The sequence below is a fragment of the Haliotis rubra genome, unplaced genomic scaffold (genome assembly GCF_003918875.1).
Source record: "Haliotis rubra isolate DU_JTF1 unplaced genomic scaffold, ASM391887v1 Scf733, whole genome shotgun sequence".
In the NCBI taxonomy this organism is placed as follows: Eukaryota; Metazoa; Mollusca; class Gastropoda; order Lepetellida; family Haliotidae; genus Haliotis; species Haliotis rubra.
In genome coordinates this window covers 282454-307006 of record NW_025767450.1, presented here as the reverse complement: position 1 = coordinate 307006, position 24553 = coordinate 282454, and the positions used below count along the sequence as shown (strand labels likewise).

Genomic DNA, 24553 nt, shown 5'->3' with positions numbered 1-24553 from the left:
ACATTGTATTTAATCTGTCCAAGATAAGGGGTGTTCAGCTCAATGTACACCATGGCGTGTTAGTACTGGACATCAACCCTCTTGTACACCATGATGACCTAGTGGTGAGATCTACATTGTATTCAATCTGTCCAAGATAAGGGATGTTCAGCTCAATGTATACCGTGACGTTCTTGCTGATTGGTGCCACTGAGGTGACTATTCCGTCCCCATGAAAATGGCAAGATGTGGTCACACAATGTCTGGATGTTCAAGGTTTAAGCCAGATATCATCCCAATTTCACTGAGTTTGTTTTAATAACTTGTGGAACATTACATACTTCTCATGGTATGCAATGTCGGTAATCAATCGTTTGTTCTGTGCAGGGAGGCCTGTATGTTCCAGAAGATGGCGTCACAACAGCCCCAGATGTTGCCATGGCGTTAAGTAGGCTGGCAAAACAGAAAGGTTGGTGTTTAAAAAAGACATATGCATGTTTATATTCAGTATGCTGGTGAGTCCACAAAAATGATCCGCTACTAAGTTTCGTGGTAAAAGTGGTAATACTCTGGAAAATATCAAATTTATTGTAATTTTCAACCCTGTAATCGTCATGTTCCATCTGTTTTGGTCGCTCAGATTTTGTGAAAGTAATGTGTTTGCATCAACGATCAAGTGTACACCATTGTGTTGCTATTCAGACATGACCAAATGAGAGTTGGTACACTACATCCATGGGTTGCTTGTGTAGTTTTTCAATATTAAAGAACAAAATCCACTTATTTAAGTATTGTTTTACCCTAAACCTAGCAATGTTCCACCCATGTAATTGTAACTGATATGCAATCGATTCGGGATTCGTAAGTAGTGGATGATATTGTTCTGACCAATGGAAATAGTGAACCATTTTGTTAATATTCAGATGTGACCCACTGAAAGCTCGCTACCAAGAGTTTAGCTTCACTATATCAATGAACAAAATCCTCTTTTTGTGTATTGAATTTTACACTACACTTAGCAGTATTCCACCTATGTAATTGCAACTGATATGTAATCGAGTCGGGTAAAGTAAGTTGTGGGTGATATTGTCTTGACGTAGTGCTACACCCATTGCCATCAGGGAACAAAGCCCAACATGGTGACTAAGTCTGTCAACTCTGTCCATGGGGCTGCTGACTGAGATCTTTGAGAGTTGATTCTCATCTGGAATCTGTACCAGAGCCATCATATATATAAACAGGACACTAGGATCAAGTAGGTTGAAGGTGAGCTTCAGTAGCCTGATGTTGTGTGTTCCAGGAGTGAAGGTGATAGAGGGTGTGCAACTTGACAAAATTCTCACCAAAAATGACCGAGTCTATGCTGTGGAAACTTCCCTTGGTACAATCAACTGTGAATACTTCGTGAACTGTGGGGGACAGGTAGGTGATATCTAGGTGTCACAATGTTTGGGTGTGTCTCCCGAAGATCTGCGTATGATCTGCGTCATAGCAGATCTTTCAGGACAGGGATACGTGGGTAGCCTTGTTTAAAAACAAGATTCACTCTTGGATCGCATCCGGGTCCTGCTTGCAACCGGCAGCATCACCAGGTGTTGTGGACATCCAGTGAAAATGTTGAAGCTGATGCCTCTGCACGTTGTGAGTGAGTACGAACTAAATGATGACTGTTGTCTGCTGCAGTGGGCTCATGAGATTGGCAAGAAGTCATCCCCGGAAGTGAAGGTTCCCTTACACTCCTGTGAACACTTCTACATTGTCACCAAGCCTATTGAAGGTGTCCCCAGGAACATGCCAGGTACCAATAGAAGAGCAGTAACCAGACACTTTGCTACAGTACGACATGTCAACACTCCCGTTATCTACATAACCCGGACATATATAGTACATCGATTCCTGATTGGAAAATGTTTACCAAAATAAATATATATACTCTCCCAAAAAAGAAACGCATCATGAAAATAGCAATTTCATGTAGCAATGAATTAAAACGTGATTCATTTTACAAAAGGTTTTGCTCTGTTTATGAGTCCTATGGTGTTTATGTTTTGAAACATCACAACAAAACGCACCATCCGTAAAATACCCGTATTTAACAGCATCATTTTCAATTTCGGCATGTAGTGTCACAGAATACACCATTCACATGCAATTCACGTGAAAGTTGGGGATCAGATAGTCTCAATGATGGGTATAAAAGGTTGATCGATGTCTGTCGATTATTCACTGTATTTGGAATATTGTTGACGAACGCAAAATGCCACGTCTAAGTGAAGCCAACCGTCATATCGCCATTGGTTTGCTTGAAGCTGGCCAGTCTCAACGTGCAGTTGCCCGACGCATGAATTTCACCAAAGCATCATTTGACGGCTCTCGGAGAGATAACGCCGGCAGAATGCGGTAGCAGATGCCTCTCGTAGTGGGCGACCTCGAGCGACCACTGCGGCGCAGGATCGCTACATCCGGGTACATCACCTGCGTCATCGAACAGCTACGGCGACCAGTACCGCTCCACAAATACCCGGATTGAGGAGGCTTTCTGCACAGACCGTCAGGAACAGGTTGAGAGAGGCTGGTTTACGTGCCAGAAGACCTCATTTTGGCCCTGTGATTCGACAACAACATCATCGACATCGAGTTCAATGGTGCACCAACGTTCAGGCCCGGAACCTACCGAATTGGCGTAGAATCTGGTTCAGTGATGAATCACGATTTCTGTTGGAACGACGCGATGGAAGAATGCGGGTGTACAGACGTCGACGTGAACGTTTCGCCGACGTTTGTGTTCCCCAGGTGGACAGATTCGGCTGGGGCAGTGTTATGATGTGGGGAGTGATCACCTGACGTAGGAGAAGTGATTTGGTGATGATCCAGGGCAACCTGACAGCTCAAGGGTACTGTGACGAAATTCTACGCCCACACCTCCTTCCAATCATTGATCGCCAGAGGGAGTTGTTTCAACAGGACAATGCCAGGCCCCACACAGCACGTCACACTAGAGACTTCCTCCAGAATCACAACATCAATGTGCTCGCCTGCCCTCAAGATCACCGGACTTAAACCCGATCGAACATCTGTGGGATGCCCTGGACAGACGGGTGAGACGCCGTAATCCTCAGCCCCAGACACTTCAGCAACTCGCACAGGCACTACAGGCAGAGTGGGCTGCGATTAGGCAACACGAGATTCTGAGACTTATTCGTTCGATGCCGAGGCGATGCCGTGCAGTTCTGGATGCCCACGGTGGTCACACGAGGTATTGACTTCAGCGCCACCACACGTCTCCATGTGACACTCAAACTGACTTTCTTTGAGTTGGTGCCAAGGACGGATACGTCTGCATTCCCAGTGTGCAATTTTGCTATATTTCATTGACTCATAAAGCCTACAAGATGTTTCAAAATAAACATAAAAATACAGCTGAAATTCCTATATGCGTTTCCTTTTGGGGAGAGTATACATTTGTAGTTTGTTTTGGGACTTAGCTGGACAGCGTGATGTTCAGTACTGCTGACTGACGTAGAAAATAAAGCAGTATTCCTTCATAGGATACTAGTGGTCACTGATCCGGCTTGAAAGGACTCTACCCTGTTTCAGTTATTCGAGACAGTGATGGCTACACCTACTTCCGGGAATGGAATGGCGGTGTTCTGGCCGGAGGGTTCGAGCCGGTGGCCAAGCCAGTGTTCACGCATGGTATTCCAGACAAGTTTGAGTTCCAGCTGCTGCCAGAAGATTGGGACCACTTCCGTGAGTAGCTCCCGTGTACAGGAATCTACAGAGCGACCCTAAACTATACAAAGTCTGTATAACTATACAAAGGGACTGTATGATGCACTCTGGTCGCTTATGTTTTTATAGTTATATCTTCTTAAAGTTCTGATACATTTTCCACATTATGTAGGATTCACACTCGAGCAGTTGCAGGGGTCGGCGTGTGCCTGAACAGTCGTACATAAAACCCATGTCTCGTGCGTGACTTTCCTGTGTGTTACAGCAGAGTTCATGTCCAAAGATTCCCCTGTGAATGAAATGTATCGTACACGTTGCTCCTGTATACTGCTGTCACAGTATAACCACGTTCCTTTGTTTAACCACAGTCTCCGTATATTACAACAGTGTTTCTGTGTATTACAACAGTGGTATTGTATATTACAACAGTGTTTCTGTGTATTACAACAGTGTTTCTGTGTATTACAACAGTGTTTCTGTGTATTACAACAGTGGTATTGTACATTACAACAGTATTTCTGTGTATTACAACAGCGGTATTGTATATTACAACAGTGTTTCTGTGTATTACAACAGTGGTATTGTATATTACAACAGTGTTTCTGTGTATTACAACAGTGATATTGTATATTACAGCAGTGTTTCTGTGTATTACAACAGTGGTATTGTTATATTACAACAGTTTTACTTTGATTTGAAACAGTGAGTTTCAGAGTTTAACAACAGTGTGTTTGTTTCTTACAATAGTAATTATGTCGGTACATTACAACAGTGTTTCTGTTTATTTTAACAGTTTCTGTGTGTCGCAGCAGTGTTCCTTAGTTTAACAACAGTGTTCCTGTGCACTACAACAGTGTTCATGTCCATTACAACAGTGATTCTGTGTTCTGTAGAGGTTCTACTGGATGAAATCATGCTCCGGATGCACTGTTTTGAGACGGCGGAAGTTAGGCAGCTCATCAACGGTCCGGAGAGTTTCACCCCCGACAATAACTGGATCCTTGGGGAATCACCTGAGGTAAATGACACAGGAACATTTTACCAGTGTATGCACATAGAATTGCAGTTTCAATTTGAATGTTTGTACTATTTGTTTAATAACTTCAGCAAATGTTGTGAGGGATCTGGTCCAGCGTGTTGATGGGTGTGCCTACTGGTGTCTCGATGATGACCGAGTGTTGACTGGCAAATTGACGAGCATATTGTCACACATGCTGGCTGGTGTGCTCATTGGTGTTCGCATTGAATGCAGACTACTGTGTTGTCTGGCGCGTTGACCAACGTGTTCATCATTAAGTTGACTGGTGTGCTGAACAATATGTTGACCGGCATTTAGCGTGGCGTCTTGATCAGCGTGTTGACCAGCATGTAGCGTGGCATGGTGGTCCTCGTGTTGACCGTCATATAGCGTGGCATTGTGATCCGCGTGTTGATTGGCATGTAGCATGGCATGGTGATCCATGTGTTGACCAGCATGTAGCGTGGCATGGTGATCCATGTGTTGACCAGCATGTAGCATGGCATGGTGATCCGCATGTTGACAGGCATGTAGCGTGGCATGGTGATCCACGTGTTGACCAGCATGTAGCGTGGCATGTTGATCCACGTGTTGACCAGCATGTAGCGTGGCATGGTGATCCATGTGTTGACCAGCATGTAGCGTGGCATGGTGATCCATGTGTTGACCAGCATGTAGCGTGGCATGGTGATCCATGTGTTGACCAGCATGTAGCGTGGCATGGTGATCCACGTGTTGACCAGCATGTAGCGTGGCATGGTGATCCATGTGTTGACCAGCATGTAGCGTGGCATGGTGATCCACGTGTTGACCAGCATGTAGCGTGGCATGGTGATCCATGTGTTGACCAGCATGTAGCGTGGAATGGTGATCCATGTGTTGACCAGCATGTAGCATGGCATGGTGATCCGCATGTTGACAGGCATGTAGCGTGGCATGGTGATCCACGTGTTGACCAGCATGTAGCGTGGCATGTTGATCCACGTGTTGACCAGCATGTAGCGTGGCATGGTGATCCATGTGTTGACCAGCATGTAGCGTGGCATGGTGATCCATGTGTTGACCAGCATGTAGCGTGGCATGGTGATCCATGTGTTGACCAGCATGTAGCGTGGCATGGTGATCCACGTGTTGACCAGCATGTAGCGTGGCATGGTGATCCATGTGTTGACCAGCATGTAGCGTGGCATGGTGATCCACGTGTTGACCAGCATGTAGCGTGGCATGGTGATCCATGTGTTGACCAGCATGTAGCGTGGAATGGTGATCCACGTGTTGACCAGCATGTAGCGTGGCATGGTGATCCATGTGTTGACCAGCATGTAGCGTGGCATGGTGATCCATCTGTTGACCAGCATGTAGTATAGCATGGTCATCCGCATGTTGACAGGCATGTAGCGTGGTGTGGTGATCCTCGTGTTTACCAGCATATAGAGTGGCGTGGTGATCCGCATGTTGACTCGCATGTTGTGACGGCATATGTTGGCTGGTGTATTTACCCGTGTTTTCACTGGCATGGTAACAAGATTGTATTCCATCGTGATGATCGACCTGCTGACCAGTGTCTTGACTGGGGCATTGTCTGGCTGTGGCCGGTTTTGACAGGCATGTTTGCAATCATGTTGACTGGAGTAGTTATATAATGGGGGTTCTATTACAGGGTACCTTATAGGCTTATTTCTACGTAATTCCGCTTCCAGCGACTAGTATAAAATAGTGATTTTCGAGCAGAGACATTATTCGATGTACAGATGAGATCGCCAGCCTAGACCCATTTTCGCTAGGGCTAACCATTTTTTCAGCAACTACTGACTAGACCTCAACATGCCGAGTGGAGTTTCCTTATTGGGGGTCTCGGAAACTCCCAACCCGTCGAGGTCTGATCAGTGGTTTATGCGCGTGTGTCCATACGCGTTATCGAGAGCACAAAAATGGTCAGGACTACTAGGATTGGTACTACTTTTTCGGATTTTTTTCCCACACAAAAGTAGCAGAAAAATTTCCAATTAGAGATTTGGTAGTTCCAATGTATAGCACTACATATAGTAGAAGATGGCAACTGAAACGACTTTCCAACAAATGGGCCTGTGGCTCGAAAAGTCTGTAGGAGCACATCTACTCCTAGGAAAAACTGTAGACAGCAATCTTGTGTTGGATATCGCCTGTGTCGACTGTCTTGCTGGCCATCTTGGTAAAACAAATCTACAACCTTTGGAAGGTCTACCTACATTCGTAGACGATATATACGTGTTCGGCTACCTGCAACGCAAAGACTTCGTTTGCAAGAACGCCAAAGTATCCTGTACGACTGGAAGGGAAGGTTCCAACAAACTCGTCGTTTGCAGAATCTCCATCGCAGTAAATGAGTTTTTGGCGAACCCCAAACATGTGCAAACAAATATCCTACACACGATAAGAATACAAGAAGACTATGTGGAGCAATACGGAGCACCATCGCTAGAATAGAGAGAGAGACCGGAAAGAAAGCGAAAGACAAGTGGCAAGAACTATATCTGGAAGAGAAGGCATACGCTCTATTCGTAGCAAAGATAGACGTTTCCGAAATACCCATCGGCGAGCTACAAACGTCAATTCCAAAACTAGAATGCCAACTACTAGCACACAAATCAGCGGACATCTGGCAGACTATGTGGATTGCCCAAACCAACACTTGCGGAAAACGTTCCTGCATCCAGACATGCAAACCCGTGGTTGTACTCGCATAGAAGTTTCGCTCTATGCACATCCACACAACTCGGAAGAATAGCAAACGATTTGGTAGAACAAACTCTAGAGATGGTATCTCCTCCAGACACCAACTTGTTCGTAGTACAACCACCAGCAAAACAATGGGAAAACCTATCGAAATGTCTAGACCGCTGTCTCGTTCTGGCAGATCGCCCACAGGGCACCATATTCGTAGCTTGGTATGCACATTCGGAGACGGGTAGAATTTCTGGGGTCCGTATTGCTCCTACAAGAGCAGACGAAGATGCTACGTGGGAGAAAGTGATAGAATGAGCTGCAGCAGATTTTGGTTTCCGAGCATGTCCAATATTTCGGATATCTCTCCGCTACAGATACTGGTGTGGAGCTAGGCCCACTACGTTGCTATACAAAGGATCCCGATGCCAAAACGATACTGTCTGTGAGTAGAAGACCAACCCAGCTACATCCAAATGGAGCCGATCCAAGTATTCTATTGCCTTCTTGCAAGACAGTAGAGTGGGAATGGAGAACAGCCAAATGTAGCACCATAGGCAAGGCTTCTTCCAAATTCCAACTGCAGGAAGTACCAGAGATTGCAAAGGACAGAGAAGTATATTCTGGATCTGCTAGGAATCGAGGAAAAAGAAGCAGCATGTGTGGAAGAATGGAGAAGAAAGCATGGGCTATCCTAGAAGGCAGGTAGACAGCACGGCAGGTAGAACAAGAGCAGCGTAGAGAAAAAGAACTGGAGCGACTAGGAGAAATAGTACTGGAGAAAAAGGAATACACAAAGCGATCGGAAGAAGCTCGCAAAGAGGTAGAAACAGCTCTACGAAATACACAAACGAAACAAACGTTGCAAATACTACATGGTCAATTCTAGGATACCGCAAACAACCAGAAGGACAAACAGCCAGCAGAGTAGTCTTGTTGCAAAAAGGCGTAGCAATGCCAATTGTGGTTTGGGCAAACAAAAGATTGGAGCGTGTGCTGGAAGAGAACCACGACTTTGTGGAGACCACTACGGACAAATACGGACGAAAAACGTGTTGGATACCAAGAGGCTTGGCCAGCAACGAAGAATACCCTGTTGGCCTGCACATAAACATAGAACCCACCAGAATTTTCCAGAAGATGGAAGGACCACATTCTGGAATCCTATTGCCGTAGTAGTTGCCCCAGATCCTAGAAAGCTATCTTCTATAGAAACCGAAGAGATAGAGCAAGACTACAACGACCTGCTAGACGAAAAAATGCAAACCATTGTGGTAGAGACTGCAATAGCCCCACTTCCAAAGGATACAACTAAACTTCTAGATGTCGAGCCTGGAAAATACATGTGCAGAAAGTTTGCCGCTTGGGGGAGATGGGAACCCAACCACAGACATCAAAATACCGACATATGGATACTTTCTGGAGAAGGAAATAGAAAAACTTGGCGGAGTAGAAGCCCTGCAGAAAGCAGACAGCTTGCTTCTCTGTAGAGTAGATCCAGAAAAGACAACACCACGAAAAAACAAAGGGAGACTGGTGTCTGTAGTATACAGCTAGAAACAAATAGTCCCACCAGGGATACGGAATAGAATACCTCTTGCGTACCCAACGATATACATTCTGCTACGAATTGCAAACCGTTTTGCTGTATGTTTGCCAAAGTGGCCTAGTATACGAGCTGGCTGGTCTACTGGGCCTTCGACAGCCATTTCTCGTAGTTTTTCGTCCACAGAAGAATACTCCATAGGGTCCTCTTTCCAGTATGCAGCCTCTGCTTTGTCGAATGTCTCGAATGGGAAGCAGGGTGGATTTCCTCTCTTGTACACGATATGGATTGCTGCAAAAATATGTAGTTCTATATACTATATTTCCAATTGTGTACACATATATTGTTTTTCTACAGCATGTGGTGGGGGTCCATATGTTTTGGCATCTCGTAGACATGTTTGTGGACCAGTGTTGCGTGGTGGGCGGCGGCCGGCGGTGTGCTGGCATGCTTCTATGTCTTGTGGACGACATTCCATACAAACAAGGCGGCTAGCAAAAGGTAGGTCCACTTTGGGGTCGATTCTACCGCCTGCAGCACCTTCTCGATATCCGACCGTGTATCCTCCTCCTCGTCGATGCTTTCTATTTCCTCCCGGAGTTCGTTGTCGTCCTTGTCCAGCCTCGACAATATGTCGACCAACAAATTCGCTGTTCGCTGCACGACAGCCAACAACGTATTCGCGGTTTGCTCCGCACAAGCCTCGAGCCTCCCCAGACGATAGTAGAAGTCCTGGCCTGTCGACGACTTTGGAGCTGTCTCGCTAGTGGACAAGATGTCCGCCGGTTCTGCGACAGGCAATACGGTCGTGCTGGAGTGCGTCGTTGTCGGAGCTATCTCTTCGGCGGGCGATAGGGTCGAAGGTTCTACAGCAGGCTCTTGCCATAGTTCGTAAAGCCTTGTGGACCCAATACTGAAGCACCTTTTGACCTCGCTTGCTGGGAGCACACCACGAAGGGAGCGTATTTCTTGGATCTGGTATGAAGACATTTTTCCCTGGGAGAGGATTGGGATAGGATTGGGATTTTCATATAGACATATTGGAAGGATGGGATATATCTACACAGGAAAAAATACCCATGCCACCAAAAAGAGGTTTGTCTTCGGACCAGATCCAAGAAATACGCTCCCTTCGCGGTGTGCTCCTAGCAAGCGAGGTTAAAAAGCACTTCGGTATTGGGTCCATTTGGTATGTCGAGGTCTAGTCAGTAGTTGCTGAAAAAATGGGTAGCCCTAGCGAAAATTGGTCTAGGCTGGCGAGCTGTACATCGAATGATATCTCTGCTCGAAAATCACTATTTTATACTAGGCGCTGGGAGCAGAATTACGTAGAAATAAGCCTATAATGTACCCTGTAATAGAACCCCCATTATATAACTACTATTGGCGTCCTGGCCAGCATGTTGGCTGACTTGGTGACCAGCGTGTTGACCAGCCGGTGTTGACTGTCGTGTTGCAGGTGGCAAACTACTTCGTGGCGGCAGGAATGAACTCCCGGGGGATTGCTGGAGCTGGGGGTGTTGGCAAGTACCTGACGGAGTGGATCTTGGATGGGGAGCCAAGCATTGACCTGTGGGCACACGATGTCCGACGCTTCGCTGGTCTCCATAACAACAAGCGCTTCCTGCGAGATCGAGTCAAGGAGGTCCTAGGTAATCCATCCATGTTCGATATTGTGACACATTACTGGCATCTGGATGAATGCTAAAATTGAAAATAAGTAGACAGCAGGACAGAGTATTATGAAATAATCTAAATTCACTTCTAGCAACACGTGTGCTACCTTGCTTTCTGTCAATCTAAAGGTTTGTGAACTGAAACAGATTTATCTGCTCTGTGCATGTTCTGGATGCGAAAATCGTAAGGTTGAAAGTATTGTCTGTTCTTAAGGCTGTTCTAGGCTTAAGTAGTCTTTATATCTGCCTTATAGACTTTGGAGAAAGCAGACATGTGAAAGACGTTTCAAGAATTGTTATTAGTGAAAATAGATCACTGAATTGTGAAATAAAATACTTTCTACCTCTCGCTACTAGTACCCTACAAAGCCCTATGAAGTGCTCTTGGTAGAGAACAGCATTACACTCTGATTAGAACAAAACAACCTTAGTGTCGTAAGTCTATGTTAAGGTGTGGAAGATAACAAAAGTGCTGAGATTACTTTGTGGAAAGAGGCCGATGGTGACGTTGAACAAAACAACCTTAGAACTTCGACTGTCGTAAGTCTATGTTACGGTTTGTAAAATACCTTCTGATATCCGCGGTGGTTCAGACATGAACATGGATATCGTTTGTCAGCAGATTTGGTGTTCAATGAGACATTTCTAATTTTCTGGAAAGTGGACATGGGAACGGAAATGGGAACTTTGTAAATGTCTGTAAAAGACCAATTCAAGTTAAACATAAAAAATGTCGACACGTTGTCATGGTTACTCAGGTGCCAGAAAACTTATTTGACACCATTAATACTTTTTTGTGATAACCATTATGATTAAAAGCTATAATCCTTTTGTTTTGAAATTTCAATTTATTACAATTCGAGTGTTCTGTACTTTTTTCCTGAGCAAACTATCCATTTAGCTTGACAGAGTTGAAATTATATTAATAGGAGAAGCGAAAACCCCGTTCCATATCTATAACAAATCTCTACTAAAAGCAAAGTCGATTGTACAATTGTGACTATATCATGAGTATGTATTTGTTTCAGCAGTATTACACTTGTACCATGTTGTTTGTAAACAATCGTGTCTGGACCAGGCAATCCAGTGATACGATGACAGAGCATGTGTTTATGAATCACTCTTTATGAATCAAAACACTCTCTTCCCTGCCCATTACCAAGGTAACCTTAGCTTTAGTTTTCTTCCTCTGACAGTCATGAGGAAGATGATGATATTGTTGGTAGAACATCGTGCTGTGTCTGCAGATGACGTTCATGTTGCTGCTATGGTGTGTGTCTGCAGGTGCCACGTTCACCCTCAACTACCCCCAACAGTCCGAGTTTAAGACAGGCCGGCGACTGCGGACATCCCCCCTCCACACGAGGCTGGAGGTGGCCGGGGGGTACTTCGGGGAAACCATGGCCTACGAGAGAGCTGTGTGGTTTGACAGACTCGGACAAGGTATTAACCCACAACATTACAGAAAGTGAAAGATTATTCCTTACCCTGTTATGTGAAACATTTGCAGATCATGTGGGCACAATGACAGAACCTGACCAAGCATGTAAAAGTTTAAGATTATTCACTGATATGCAGAAACAATCAATAATGAAGGAGACTAGAAACTACCATCCATATAGAGCATTATGTCTCAGTGTGCTGCATCAGGTCCATGTAGGACACTCACGTTGTTTTGTGTTTCCACTCTTCAACCTCAACTAGCAGGACATCAGGCAGGTGAAAATAAATAAAATAACCCACAAGAAATAAGAAAACTATTTTGCTTAACTACTAAGAGACACAATATGATGCTCGAGTATATATGTAACATGTTTCATGACGGACAGTTGAGAACCCAAGAGACACAATATGATGCTCGAGTATATGTGTAACATGTTTCATGACGTACAGTTGAGAACCCAAGAGACACAACATGATGCTTGAGTATATGTGTAACATGTTTCATGACGTACAGTTGAGAACCCAAGAGACACAACATGATGCTTGAGTATATGTGTAACATGTTTCATGACGTACAGTTGAGAACCCAAGGGACACAATATGATGCTTGAGTATATGTGTAACATGTTTCATGACGGACACTTGAGAACCCAAGAGACACAATATCATGCTTGAGTAAATGTGTAACATGTTTCATGACGGACACTTGAGAACCCAAGAGACACAATATCATGCTTGAGTAAATATGTAACATGTTTCATGACGGACAGTTGAGAACCCAAGAGACACAATATGATGCTCGAGTATATATGTAACATATTTCATGACGTACAGTTGAGAACCCAAGAGACACAATATGATGCTCGAGTATATATGTAACATATTTCATGACGTACAGTTGAGAACCCAAGAGACACAATATGATGCTTGATTATATTTGTGTACCAGATGAGGACATTGACTCCGACACCATCAGTCACCGCGGAACGTTTGGGAAGCCGACATGGTTCGACAGCGTCCAGGATGAGTACTGGGCGTGCAAGGAGAGAGTCTGTCTCATCGACATGTCCTCATTCGCCAAGTTTGTCATCAAGGTAACTCATTGGATACACATGCTATACCTTTCTGAATACAGAAACCAACAAAGGGCAGATATTTCCCTGTCTTTGTCCTCTCATGTTGAACAAAAGGGCGGTAGATTCACAAAATAATAAATTATTATAAAGCATATATCATGTTCTCCTCATAGGAAAAGTGATGCAATGCAGTTACTGTCAGGAACCAGTCTGTGTTGTTAACGGGAATACATGAAGCACACGACACTCTTGCCTGTATTGCATGTATGTGTATGGAGTTCCATCTTCACATAGTATAGAATGACAAGAGGACACGTTTGGTTCACTACTGGGGTGCACCTTTACAGCTTTGCAGATTCAGATTAGTTTGGTATACTGCTGGGGTGCACCTTTACAGCTTTGCAGATTCAGATTAGTTTGGTGTACTGCTGGGGTGCACCTTTACAGCATTGCAGATTGAGATTAGTTTGGTTCACTACTGGGGTGCACCTTTACAATCTTGCAGATTCAGATTAGTTTGGTTCAGCACTGGGGTGCACCTTTACAGCATTGTAGATTCAGATTAGTTTGGTTCACTACTGGGGTGCACCTTTACAGCATGCAGATTGAGATTAGATTGATTCACCACTGGGATGCACCTTTAGAGCTTTGCAGATTCAGATTAGTTTGGTTCACTACTGGGGTGCACCTTTACAGCATGCAGATTGAGATTAGATTGGTTCACTACTGGGGTGCACCTTTACAGCTTTGCAGATTCAGATTAGATTGGTTCACTACTGGGGTGCACCTTTAGAGCTTTGCAGATTCAGATTAGTTTGGTTCACTACTGGGGTGCACCTTTACAGCATGCAGATTCAGATTAGATTGGTTCACTACTGGGGTGCACCTTTACAGCATGCAGATTCAGATTAGTTTGGTTCACTACTGGGGTAGCACCTTTACAGCTTTGCAGATTCAGATTAGTTTGGTTCACTACTGGGGTGCACCTTTACAGCATTGCAGATTGAGATTAGTTTGGTATACTACTCGGATGCACCTTTACAGCATTGTAGATTGAGATTAGTTTGGTTCACTACTGGGGTGCACCTTTACAGCATGCAGATTGAGATTAGATTGGTTCACTACTGGGGTGCACCTTTACAGCTTTGCAGATTCAGATTAGATTGGTTCACTACTGGGGTGCACCTTTACAGCATGCAGATTGAGATTAGATTGGTGCACTACTGGGGTGCACCTTTACAGCTTTGCAGATTCAGATTAGTTTGGTTCACTACTGGGATGCACCTTTACAGCATGCAGATTGAGATTAGTTTGGTACACTACTCCCTATACTGTTGACCTGTGTCCAGTCAGGAGGACTAGTTTGGTGCACTACTGGGGTGCACCTTTACAGCTTTGCAGATTCAGATTAGATTGGTTCACTACTGGGGTGCACCTTTACAGCATGCAGATTGAGATTAGATTGGTGCACTACTGGGGTGCACCTTTACAGCTTTGCAGATTCAGATTAGTTTGGTTCACTACTGGGGTGCACCTTTACAGCATGCAGATTCAGATTAGATTGGTTCACTACTGGGGTGCACCTTTACAGCTTTGCAGATTCAGATTAGTTTGGTTCACTACTGGGGTAGCACCTTTACAGCTTTGCAGATTCAGATTAGTTTGGTTCACTACTGGGGTGCACCTTTACAGCTTTGCAGATTCAGATTAGTTTGGTTCACTACTGGGGTGCACCTTTACAGCATGCAGATTGAGATTAGATTGGTTCACTACTGGGGTGCACCTTTACAGCATTGCAGATTGAGATTAGTCTGGTTCACTACTGGGGTGCACCTTTACAGCTTTGCAGATTCAGATTAGTTTGGTTCAGCACTGGGGTGCACCTTTACAGCTTTGCAGATTCAGATTAGTTTGGTTCAGCACTGGGGTGCACCTTTACAGCATGCAGATTCAGATTAGATTGGTTCACTACTGGGGTGCACCTTTACAGCTTTGCAGATTCAGATTAGTTTGGTTCACTACTGGGGTAGCACCTAACAGCTTTGCAGATTCAGATTAGTCTGGTTCACTACTGGGGTGCACCTTTACAGCATGCAGATTCAGATTAGATTGGTTCACTACTGGGGTGCACCTTTACAGCTTTGCAGATTCAGATTAGTTTGGTTCACTACTGGGGTAGCACCTAACAGCTTTGCAGATGGAGATTAGTCTGGTTCACTACTGGGGTGCACCTTTACAGCTTTGCAGATTCAGATTAGTTTGGTTCACTACTGGGGTAGCACCTAACAGCTTTGCAGATGGAGATTAGTCTGGTTCACTACTGGGGTGCACCTTTACAGCATTGCAGATTCAGATTAGTTTGGTTCACTACTGGGGTGCACCTTTACAGCATGCAGATTCAGATTAGATTGGTTCACTACTGGGGTAGCACCTAACAGCTTTGCAGATGGAGATTAGTCTGGTTCACTACTGGGGTGCACCTTTACAGCTTTGCAGATTCAGATTAGTTTGGTTCACTACTGGGGTAGCACCTAACAGCTTTGCAGATGGAGATTAGTCTGGTTCACTACTGGGGTGCACCTTTACAGCATTGCAGATTGAGATTAGTTTGGTATACTACTCGGATGCACCTTTACAGCTTTGCAGATTGAGATTAGTTTGGTACACTACTCCCTATACTGTTGACCTGTGTCCAGTCAGGAGGACTAGTTTGGTTCACTACTGGGGTTACACATCTCCCTATACTGTTGACCTGTGTCCAGTCTGGAGGACTAGTTTGGTTCACTACTTGGGTTACACATCTCCCTATACTGTTGACCTGTGTCCAGTCTGGAGGACTAGTTTGTACACTACTGGGGTTACACATCTCCCTTTACTGTTGACCTGTGTCCTGTCAGGAGGACTAGTTTGGTACACTACTGGGGTTACACATCTCCCTATACTGTTGACCTGTGTCCTGTCAGGAGGACTAGTTTGGTACACTACTGGGGTTACACATCTCTCTATACTGTTGACCTGTGTCCAGTCTGGAGGACTAGTTTGGTACAATACTGGGGTTACACATCTCCCTATACTGTTGACCTGTGTCAAGTCAGGAGGACTAGTTTGGTTCACTACTTGAGTTACACATCTCCCTATACTGTTGACCTGTGTCCAGTCAGGAGGACTAGTTTGGTTCACTACTTTGGTTACACATCTCCCTATACTGTTGACCTGTGTCCAGTCTGGAGGACTAGTTTGGTTCACTACTTTGGTTACACATCTCCCTATACTGTTGACCTGTGTCAAGTCAGGAGGACTAGTTTGGTTCACTACTTGAGTTACACATCTCCCTATACTGTTGACCTGTGTCCAGTCTGGAGGACTAGTTTGGTTCACTACTGGGGTTACACATCTCCCTATACTGTTGACCTGTGTCCAGTCTGGAGGACTAGTTTGGTTCACTACTTTGGTTACACATCTCCCTATACTGTTGACCTGTGTCAAGTCAGGAGGACTAGTTTGGTTCACTACTTGAGTTACACATCTCCCTATACTGTTGACCTGTGTCCAGTCTGGAGGACTAGTTTGGTTCACTACTGGGGTTACACATCTCCCTATACTGTTGACCTGTGTCCAGTCTGGAGGACTAGTTTGGTTCACTACTTTGGTTACACATCTCCCTATACTGTTGACCTGTGTCAAGTCAGGAGGACTAGTTTGGTTCACTACTGGGGTTACACATCTCCCTATACTGTTGACCTGTGTCCAGTCTGGAGGACTAGTTTGGTTCACTACTTTGGTTACACATCTCCCTATACTGTTGACCTGTGTCAAGTCAGGAGGACTAGTTTGGTTCACTACTTGAGTTACACATCTCCCTATACTGTTGACCTGTGTCCAGTCAGGAGGACTAGTTTGGTTCACTACTGGAGTTACACATCTCCATATACTGTTGACCTGTGTCCAGTCTGCAGGTGGAGAGGCAGTGGACTTCTTGCAGTATCTGTGCTCCAACGACATCGACCAGGACATCGGCAGCATCGTCCACACTGGGATGCAGAATGAGCGGGGAGGCTTCGAGAACGACTGCAGTATAGTCCGGATGGAGGAAAACAGGTTAGAGGAGGAAAGTGTTCAAGTCAGAGGTGACTGTTTGAGACCATGGATGTCTCTGTGTTAGAGGAGGAAAGTGTTCAAGTCAGTGCTGACGGTTTACGACCATGGATGTTTCTGTGTTAGAGGAGGAAAGTGTTCAAGTCAGTGCTGACGGTTTACGACGATGGATTTTTCTGTGTTAGAGGAAGAAAGTGTTCAAGTCAGTGGTGACGGCTTACGACCATAGATGTGTCTGTGTTTGTCACCATAGAGGTTTTCAATTTGTTACAAATATCACAATTTGATTGTCTGTCTTCAAATATACACTGAAACGCCAGTCTTTGTAAATAAATAAGACGATCTAGACTTGTGTTGGAGCTTGTTGAAGGCAACACTACATGGTATCTCTATCACTGTGCAGTGTGCAGTGTGCCTCACTTACCTCTTGATACCTGCCCAACAAACTCTGATTACGTCCTTCACTGTTGTCAGTTTCTTCATGATCTGCCCATCCACGCAACAGACCCGGGCGTTGGCATGGTTACGTCGCCACCTGCCACCAGATGGCTCTGTGCAGGTGGAGGATGTGACGTCAATGTACTCCGGGATCAACATGATTGGTCCTCACGCCCAGCATCTCCTCGCCGATGTGTCTGACACGCCCACTGACAAAAACGAGTTCAAGGCGATGACTAGTAAAGTAGGTATCTTCTGAATAATCTTAGTTAGGTCAATGTGTGGTGAAGTTATTATGTTGGATGGTTGTTTAATGCCGCATCCAGCAACAATCTAGTTATATGACTTCGCTCTGTAAATAATCAAGTTTGAAAGTCACTGTCCGGTATTTTACATGAACATCAATCATCTTTAACATTTACTGTCTAACACTTATCACCAATCCCCGATCAAATCAAACTAAAGATAAGATACATGAGGGGCCTACCCATGCACTGATTCATGCTTTAATTCTGTATTGAATACGAAATGTAGCATTTATGAAGTTTTGCAATGCTGTTGCCATAGTGTCTTTGATTCAACTATCGTTTACCGTTCTTACAACTGCTGTCTAGTCCTGTCCCTCAGCCGATACAGGATACTGGACGTAGCTGTTGTGTGTATCTGCTCTCTAGTCCTGTCCCACAGCCGATACAGGATACTGGACGTAGCTGTTGTGTGTATCTGCTCTCTAGTCCTGTCTCTCAGCCGATACAGGATACTGGATGTAGCTGTTGTGTGTGTCTGCTCTCTAGTCCTGTCCCTCAGCCGATACAGGATACTGGATGTAGCTGTTGTGTGTGTCTGCTGTGTAGCCCTGTCCCTCAGCCGATACAGGATACTGGACGTAGCTGTTGTGTGTATCTGCTCTCTAGTCCTGTCCCTCAGCCGATACAGGATACTGGACGTAGCTGTTGTGTGTATCTGCTCTCTAGTCCTGTCTCTCAGCCGATACAGGATACTGGATGTAGCTGTTGTGTGTGTCTGCTCTCTAGTCCTGTCCCTCAGCCGATACAGGATACTGGATGTAGCTGTTGTGTGTGTCTGCTCTCTAGTCCTGTCCCTCAGCCGATACAGGATACTGGATGTAGCTGTTGTGTGTGTCTGCTGTCTAGTCCTATCCCTCAGCCGGTACAGGATACTGGATGTAGCTGTTGTGTGTGTCTGCTCTCTAGTCCTGTCTCTCAGCCGATACAGGATACTGGATGTAGCTGTTGTGTGTGTCTGCTGTCTAGTCCTATCCCTCAGCCGGTACAGGATACTGGATGTAGCTGTTGTGTGTGTCTGCTCTCTAGTCCTGTCCCTCAGCCGGTACAGGATACTGGATGTAGCTGTTGTGTGTGTCTGCTGTCTAGTCCTGTCCCACAGCCGATACAGGATACTGGATGTAGCTGTTGTGTGTGTCTGCTCTCTAGTCCTGTCCCTCAGCCGGTACAGGATACTGGATGTAGCTGTTGTGTGTGTCTGCTCTCTAGTCCTGTCTCTCAGCCGATACAGGATACTGGATGTAGCTGTTGTGTGTATCTGCTGTCTAGTCCTGTCCCTCAGCCGATACAGGATCCTGGACGTAGCTGTTGTGTGTATCTGCTGTGTAGCCCTGTCCCTCAGCCGATACAGGATACTGGACGTAGCTGTTGTGTGTGTCTGCTGTGTAGCCCTGTCCCTCAGCCGATACAGGATACTGGACGTAGCTGTTGTGTGTATCTGCTCTCTAGTCCTGTCCCTCAGCCGATACAGGATACTGGATGTAGCTGTTGTGTGTGTCTGCTGTGTAGCCCTGTCCCTCAGCCGATACAGGATACTGGATGTAGCTGTTGTGTGTGTCTGCTCTCTAGTCCTGTCCCTCAGCCGATACAGGATACTGGATGTAGCTGTGTGTGTCTGCTCTCTAGTCCTGCCCCTCAGCCGATACAGGATACTGGATGTAGCTGTTGTGTGTGTCTGCTGTGTAGCCCTGTCCCTCAGCCGATACAGGATACTGGATGTAGCTGTTGTGTGTATCTGCTGTCTAGTCCTGTCCCACAGCCGATACAGGATACTGGATCTAGCTGTTGTGTGTATCTGCTGTCTAGCCCTGTCCCTCAGCCGATACAGAATACTGGATGTAGCTGTTGTGTGTGTCTGCTGTGTAGCCCTGTCCCTCAGCCGATACAGGATACTGGATGTAGCTGTTGTGTGTATCTGCTGTCTAGTCCTGTCCCTCAGCCGATACAGGATACTGGATCTAGATGTTGTGTGTATCTGCTGTCTAGCCCTGTCCCTCAGCCGATACAGAATACTGGATGTAGCTGTTGTGTGTGTCTGCTGTGTAGCCCTGTCCCTCAGCCGATACAGGATACTGGATGTAGCTGTTGTGTGTGTCTGCTCTCTAGTCCTGTCCCTCAGCCGGTACAGGATACTGGATGTAGCTGTTGTGTGTGTCTGCTCTCTAGTCCTGTCCCTCAGCCGATACAGGATACTGGATGTAGCTGTTGTGTGTGTCTGCTGTGTAGCCCTGTCCCTCAGCCGATACAGGATACTGGATGTAGCTGTTGTGTGTGTCTGCTCTCTAGTCCTGTCCCTCAGCCGGTACAGGATACTGGATGTAGCTGTTGTGTATATCTGCTGTCTAGTCCTGTCCCTCAGCCGTAATGATACTGGAGGTACTGCATCAACAGCTCTTGTGTGTGCCTGCTGCATCATCAGCTGTTGTGTGTGACTGCTGCATCATTCAGCTGTTTTGTGTGCCTGCTGCCTCATAAGCTGTTATGTGTGTCTGCGGCATCATCAACTGTTTTGTATCTCTGCTTCATCATCAGCTGTTGTGTGTATCTACTGTATCACCAGCTCCTGTGTGTGTCTGCTGCATCGTCACCTCTTGTGTGTGCCTGCTGCATCATCAGCTCTTGTGTGTGTGTTCTGCATCATCAGCTGTTGTGTGTGTCTGCTGCATTACCAGCTCCTGTGTGTGTCTGCTGCATCATCAGCTCTTGTGTGTGCCTGATGCATCCTCAGCTCTTGTGTGTGTGTGCTGCTGCATCATCAGCTTATGTTTGTGTACTGCATCATCAGCTCTTGTGTGTGTCTGCTGCATCATCAGCTGTTGTGTGTGTTCCTGCTGCATCATTCAGCTGTTGTGTGCGCCTGCTGCCTCATCAGCTGTTATGTGTGTCTGTGGAATCATCAGCTGTTGTGTGTGCCTGCTACATCATCAGCTGTCGTGTGTGTCTGCTGCATCATTAGCTCTTGTGTGTGTCTGCTGCATCATCAGCTTATGTTTGTGTACTGCATCATCAGCTGTTGTGTGTGCCTGCTGCATGATTAGCTGTTGTGTGTGCCTGCTGCATCATTCAGCTGTTGTGTGCGCCTGCTGCCTCATCAGCTGTTTTGTGTGCCTGCTACATCATCAGCTGTTGTGTGCCTGCTGCCTCATCAGCTGTTATGTGTGTCTGCGGCATCATCAACTGTTTTGTATCTCTGCTTCATCATCAGCTGTTGTGTGTATCTACTGTATCATAAGCTGTTGTGTGTGTCTGCTGAATCATCAGCTGTTGTGTGTGCCTGCTGCATCATCAGCTGTTGTGTGTGTCTGCTGCATCATCAGCTGTTGTGTGAGCCTCATGCCTCATCAGCTGTTGTGTGTGTCTGCTGCATTACAAGCTCCTGTGTGTCTGCTACATCATAACCTCTTGTGTGTGCCTGCTGCATCATCAGCTCTTGTGTGTGTGGTGCTGCATCATCAGCTGTTGTGTAAATGCTGCATCATAAGCTGTTGTCCGTGTCTGCTCTATTATCAGCTGTTGTGTGTGTTTGCTGCATCATCAGCTGTTGTGTATATCTGCTGTATCATCAGCTCTTGTGTGTATCTGCTGTATCATCAGCTCTTGTGTGTATCTGCTGTATCATCAGATGATGTTTGTGTCTGCTGCAGCATTAGCTGTTTTGTGTGTCTGCTGCGTCATAAACTCCTGTGTGTCTCCTTCATCATCAGCTGCTGTGTGTATCTTCTGCATCATCAGATGTTATGTGTTTGCTGCATCATCAACTGTTGTGTGTATCTGCTTCATCATCAGCTGTTGTGTGTGTCTGCTGCATAAACTGTTGTGTGTGTCTGCTGCATCATTAGCTGTTATGTGTGTCTGCTGCGTCATAAACTCCTGTGTGTCTCCTTCATCATCAGCTGCTGTGTGTATCTTCTGTATCATCAGCTGTTGTGTGTGTCTTCTGCATCATCAACTGTTGTGTGTATCTGCTGTATCATCAGCTGTTGTGTGTGTCTGCTGTATCATCAGCTGTTGGGTGTGTCTGCTGTATCATCAACTGTTGTGTGTGTCTGCTGTATCATCAGCTGTTGTGTGTATCTGCTTCATCATCAGCTGTTGTGTGTGTACTACATCATCGGCTGTTGTGTGTCTGCTGTATCATCAGCTGTTGTGTGTGTCTGCTGTATCATCAGCTCTTGTGTGTATCTGCTGTATCATCAGCTCTTGTGTGTATCTGCTGTATCATCAGATGATGTTTGTGTCTGCTGCAGCATTAGCTGTTTTGTGTGTCTGCTGCGTCATAAACTCCTGTGTGTCTCCTTCATCATCAGCTGCTGTGTGTATCTTCTGCATCATCAGATGTTATGTGTTTGCTGCATCATCAACTGTTGTGTGTATCTGCTGCATCATCAGCTGTTATTTGTATCTGCTGCATCATCAGCTGTTTTGTGTATCTACTGCATCATCAGCTGTTTTGTGTATCTACTGCATCATCAGCTGTTATGTGTAACTGCTGCATGATCAGCTGTTCTGTGTGTGTCTGCTGCATCATCAGCTGTTATGTGTGTCTACTGCATCATCAGCTGTTGTTGTCAGGTTATCGACGTCGGATACGCCAGCGGAATCATCGCCATGAGACTGACACATTCTGGGGAGGATGGATTTATCCTCTACATTCCCTCTGATGTAAGTTTTGTATCTCTTGGGCAATTTTTTCCTAAGTTTACATTTTAAGGGTCGTAACGAACAGAGTCAAAACAACAATCGTACAATAACATGAAAAAGTTTTATTTCTATTTTGTCACATTTGATGTATTAGAATTTGATGATACATGAATTGTACAGCTCTTGTCACCTCCAGTGAAAATAAATATTTTCTAGTACGCCAACCACACCTACGACACACTGATGCAGTCTGGGGTTGATTACGGAGTGAGGAATGCTGGGTACTACGCCATGCGACACCTACGCATGGAGAAGTTCTTCGCGTACTGGGGCCTGGACCTGAATGCCCTGACAACCCCCATGGAGTGTGGCCGGGAGTTCCGTGTAAAGCTGGAGGTGAGCTACAGTGCCTACATGTAGGGCTAATTCTGTGATAGGTTTGTGGCCGGTGCTCTGATTCATGGTAGCCGTGTAGAGGTGGGCTAATGTTTCTACATGTAGGGCTGATTCTGTGATAGGTTTGTGGCTGGTGCTGTGAGTGATGTCAGCTGTGTAGAGGTGAGCTACAGTGCCTACATGTAGGGCTGATTCTGTGATAGGTTTGTGGCTGGTGCTGTGAGTCATGGCAGCCGTGTAGAGGTGAGCTACAGTGCCTACATGTAGGGCTGATTCTGTGATAGGTTTGTGACTGGTGCTGTGAGTCATGGCAGCCGTGTAGAGGTGAGCTACAGTGCCTACATGTAGGGCTGATTCTGTATAGGGTTGTGGCTGGTGCTCTGTCCCTCTGTCAAAAGAGAAGTGTTCTGATCAAGATCAACGCGCCATTCCTGTTAGGTCACTTTCTGTTGTAATCATACGATTCTTGTTTCCCCCTCAACTTGGGCACCTCCAACTAAGTTTACTTGTGTCAATGAGGGAAACCTTTAAATAAAACCCTAGGCTAGGTAATTATATAATGACAATTTTTCTCAACAGAAAGGCGATTTCATTGGCCGAGAGGCCCTCAAGGAACAGAAGGAGAACGGCATCAAGAAGAAGTTTGTACAGTTCCTGCTGGAAGACTTTGACGTAAACCGTGACCTGTGGCCGTGGGGTGGTGAGCCCGTGTACCGCAATGGGGTGTTCGCGGGGGTCACCACCACCTGCGGATACGGCTTCACCCTGGACCGGATGGTGTGTCTCGGATACGTCAGCGACTTTGACGATGACGGCAATCCCAAACTGAAGAAGAACATGAACAAATTCGTGATGGAGAAAGACGCACACTATCAGATTGACATTGGTGGGAAGCGGTACTCTGCTAAGGCTGGTATCTACACCCCCAAGCTGGCCATGTCCACGGTGGAACCGTCCTCTATTCCTGTGCCAGAGTGATGTGATCTACCTCAGAGTCAACTCTCGTCACCAGAAGCTCCAAACAATGGTGACCTTGTACAAGGTCCAGACAGCCATTGACAGAGTGTTGTGTTCCAGATAACCAGAAACATGATCTCATTGCTTCAGGCGTCCCAAGAGATGAATATACATTGTATCTCTCTTCGTTTAATTCTCAATTTAAATCCATGATTCTGGCCGTGTTAGTCAGGGTGTGTACCTGTTTTCGCGTTACTCAGGATGTGTACCTGTGTCCGGGTTAGTCAGGATGTGTACCTGTGTCCGGGTTAGTCAGGGTGTGTACCTGTGTCCGGGTTAGTCAGGGTGTGTACCTGTGTCCGGGTTAGTCAGGGTGTGTACCTGTGTCCGGGTTAGTCAGGGTGTGTACCTGTGTCCGGGTTAGTCAGGGTGTGTACCTGTGTCCGGGTTAGTCAGGGTGTGTACCTGTGTCCGGGTTAGTCAGGGTGTACGGGGGTTAGTCAGGGTGTGTACCTGTGTCCGGGTTAGTCAGGGTGTGTACCTGTGTC

General features: G+C 45.8%; 1 protein-coding gene across 2 annotated transcripts in view; it reads left to right on the top strand.

Moving 5' to 3' along the window:
• Positions 1–24191, top strand: part of LOC124259706 (pyruvate dehydrogenase phosphatase regulatory subunit, mitochondrial-like) — a 53712-nt gene extending 29521 nt beyond the window's left edge. For both annotated transcript variants that reach the window (XM_046693897.1, XM_046693895.1), the window contains exons 5-17: positions 367–448; positions 1280–1401; positions 1663–1777; positions 3577–3729; positions 4605–4729; positions 10438–10630; positions 11939–12097; positions 13046–13191; positions 17123–17271; positions 17743–17950; positions 22584–22673; positions 22869–23048; positions 23628–24191. In XM_046693897.1, the coding sequence (XP_046549853.1) occupies positions 367–448; positions 1280–1401; positions 1663–1777; positions 3577–3729; positions 4605–4729; positions 10438–10630; positions 11939–12097; positions 13046–13191; positions 17123–17271; positions 17743–17950; positions 22584–22673; positions 22869–23048; positions 23628–24026 (2121 nt within the window). In that variant the 3' untranslated portion in view covers positions 24027–24191. The remainder of the gene's footprint in view (positions 1–366; positions 449–1279; positions 1402–1662; positions 1778–3576; positions 3730–4604; positions 4730–10437; positions 10631–11938; positions 12098–13045; positions 13192–17122; positions 17272–17742; positions 17951–22583; positions 22674–22868; positions 23049–23627) is intronic.
• Positions 24192–24553: the final 362 nt, after the last annotated feature.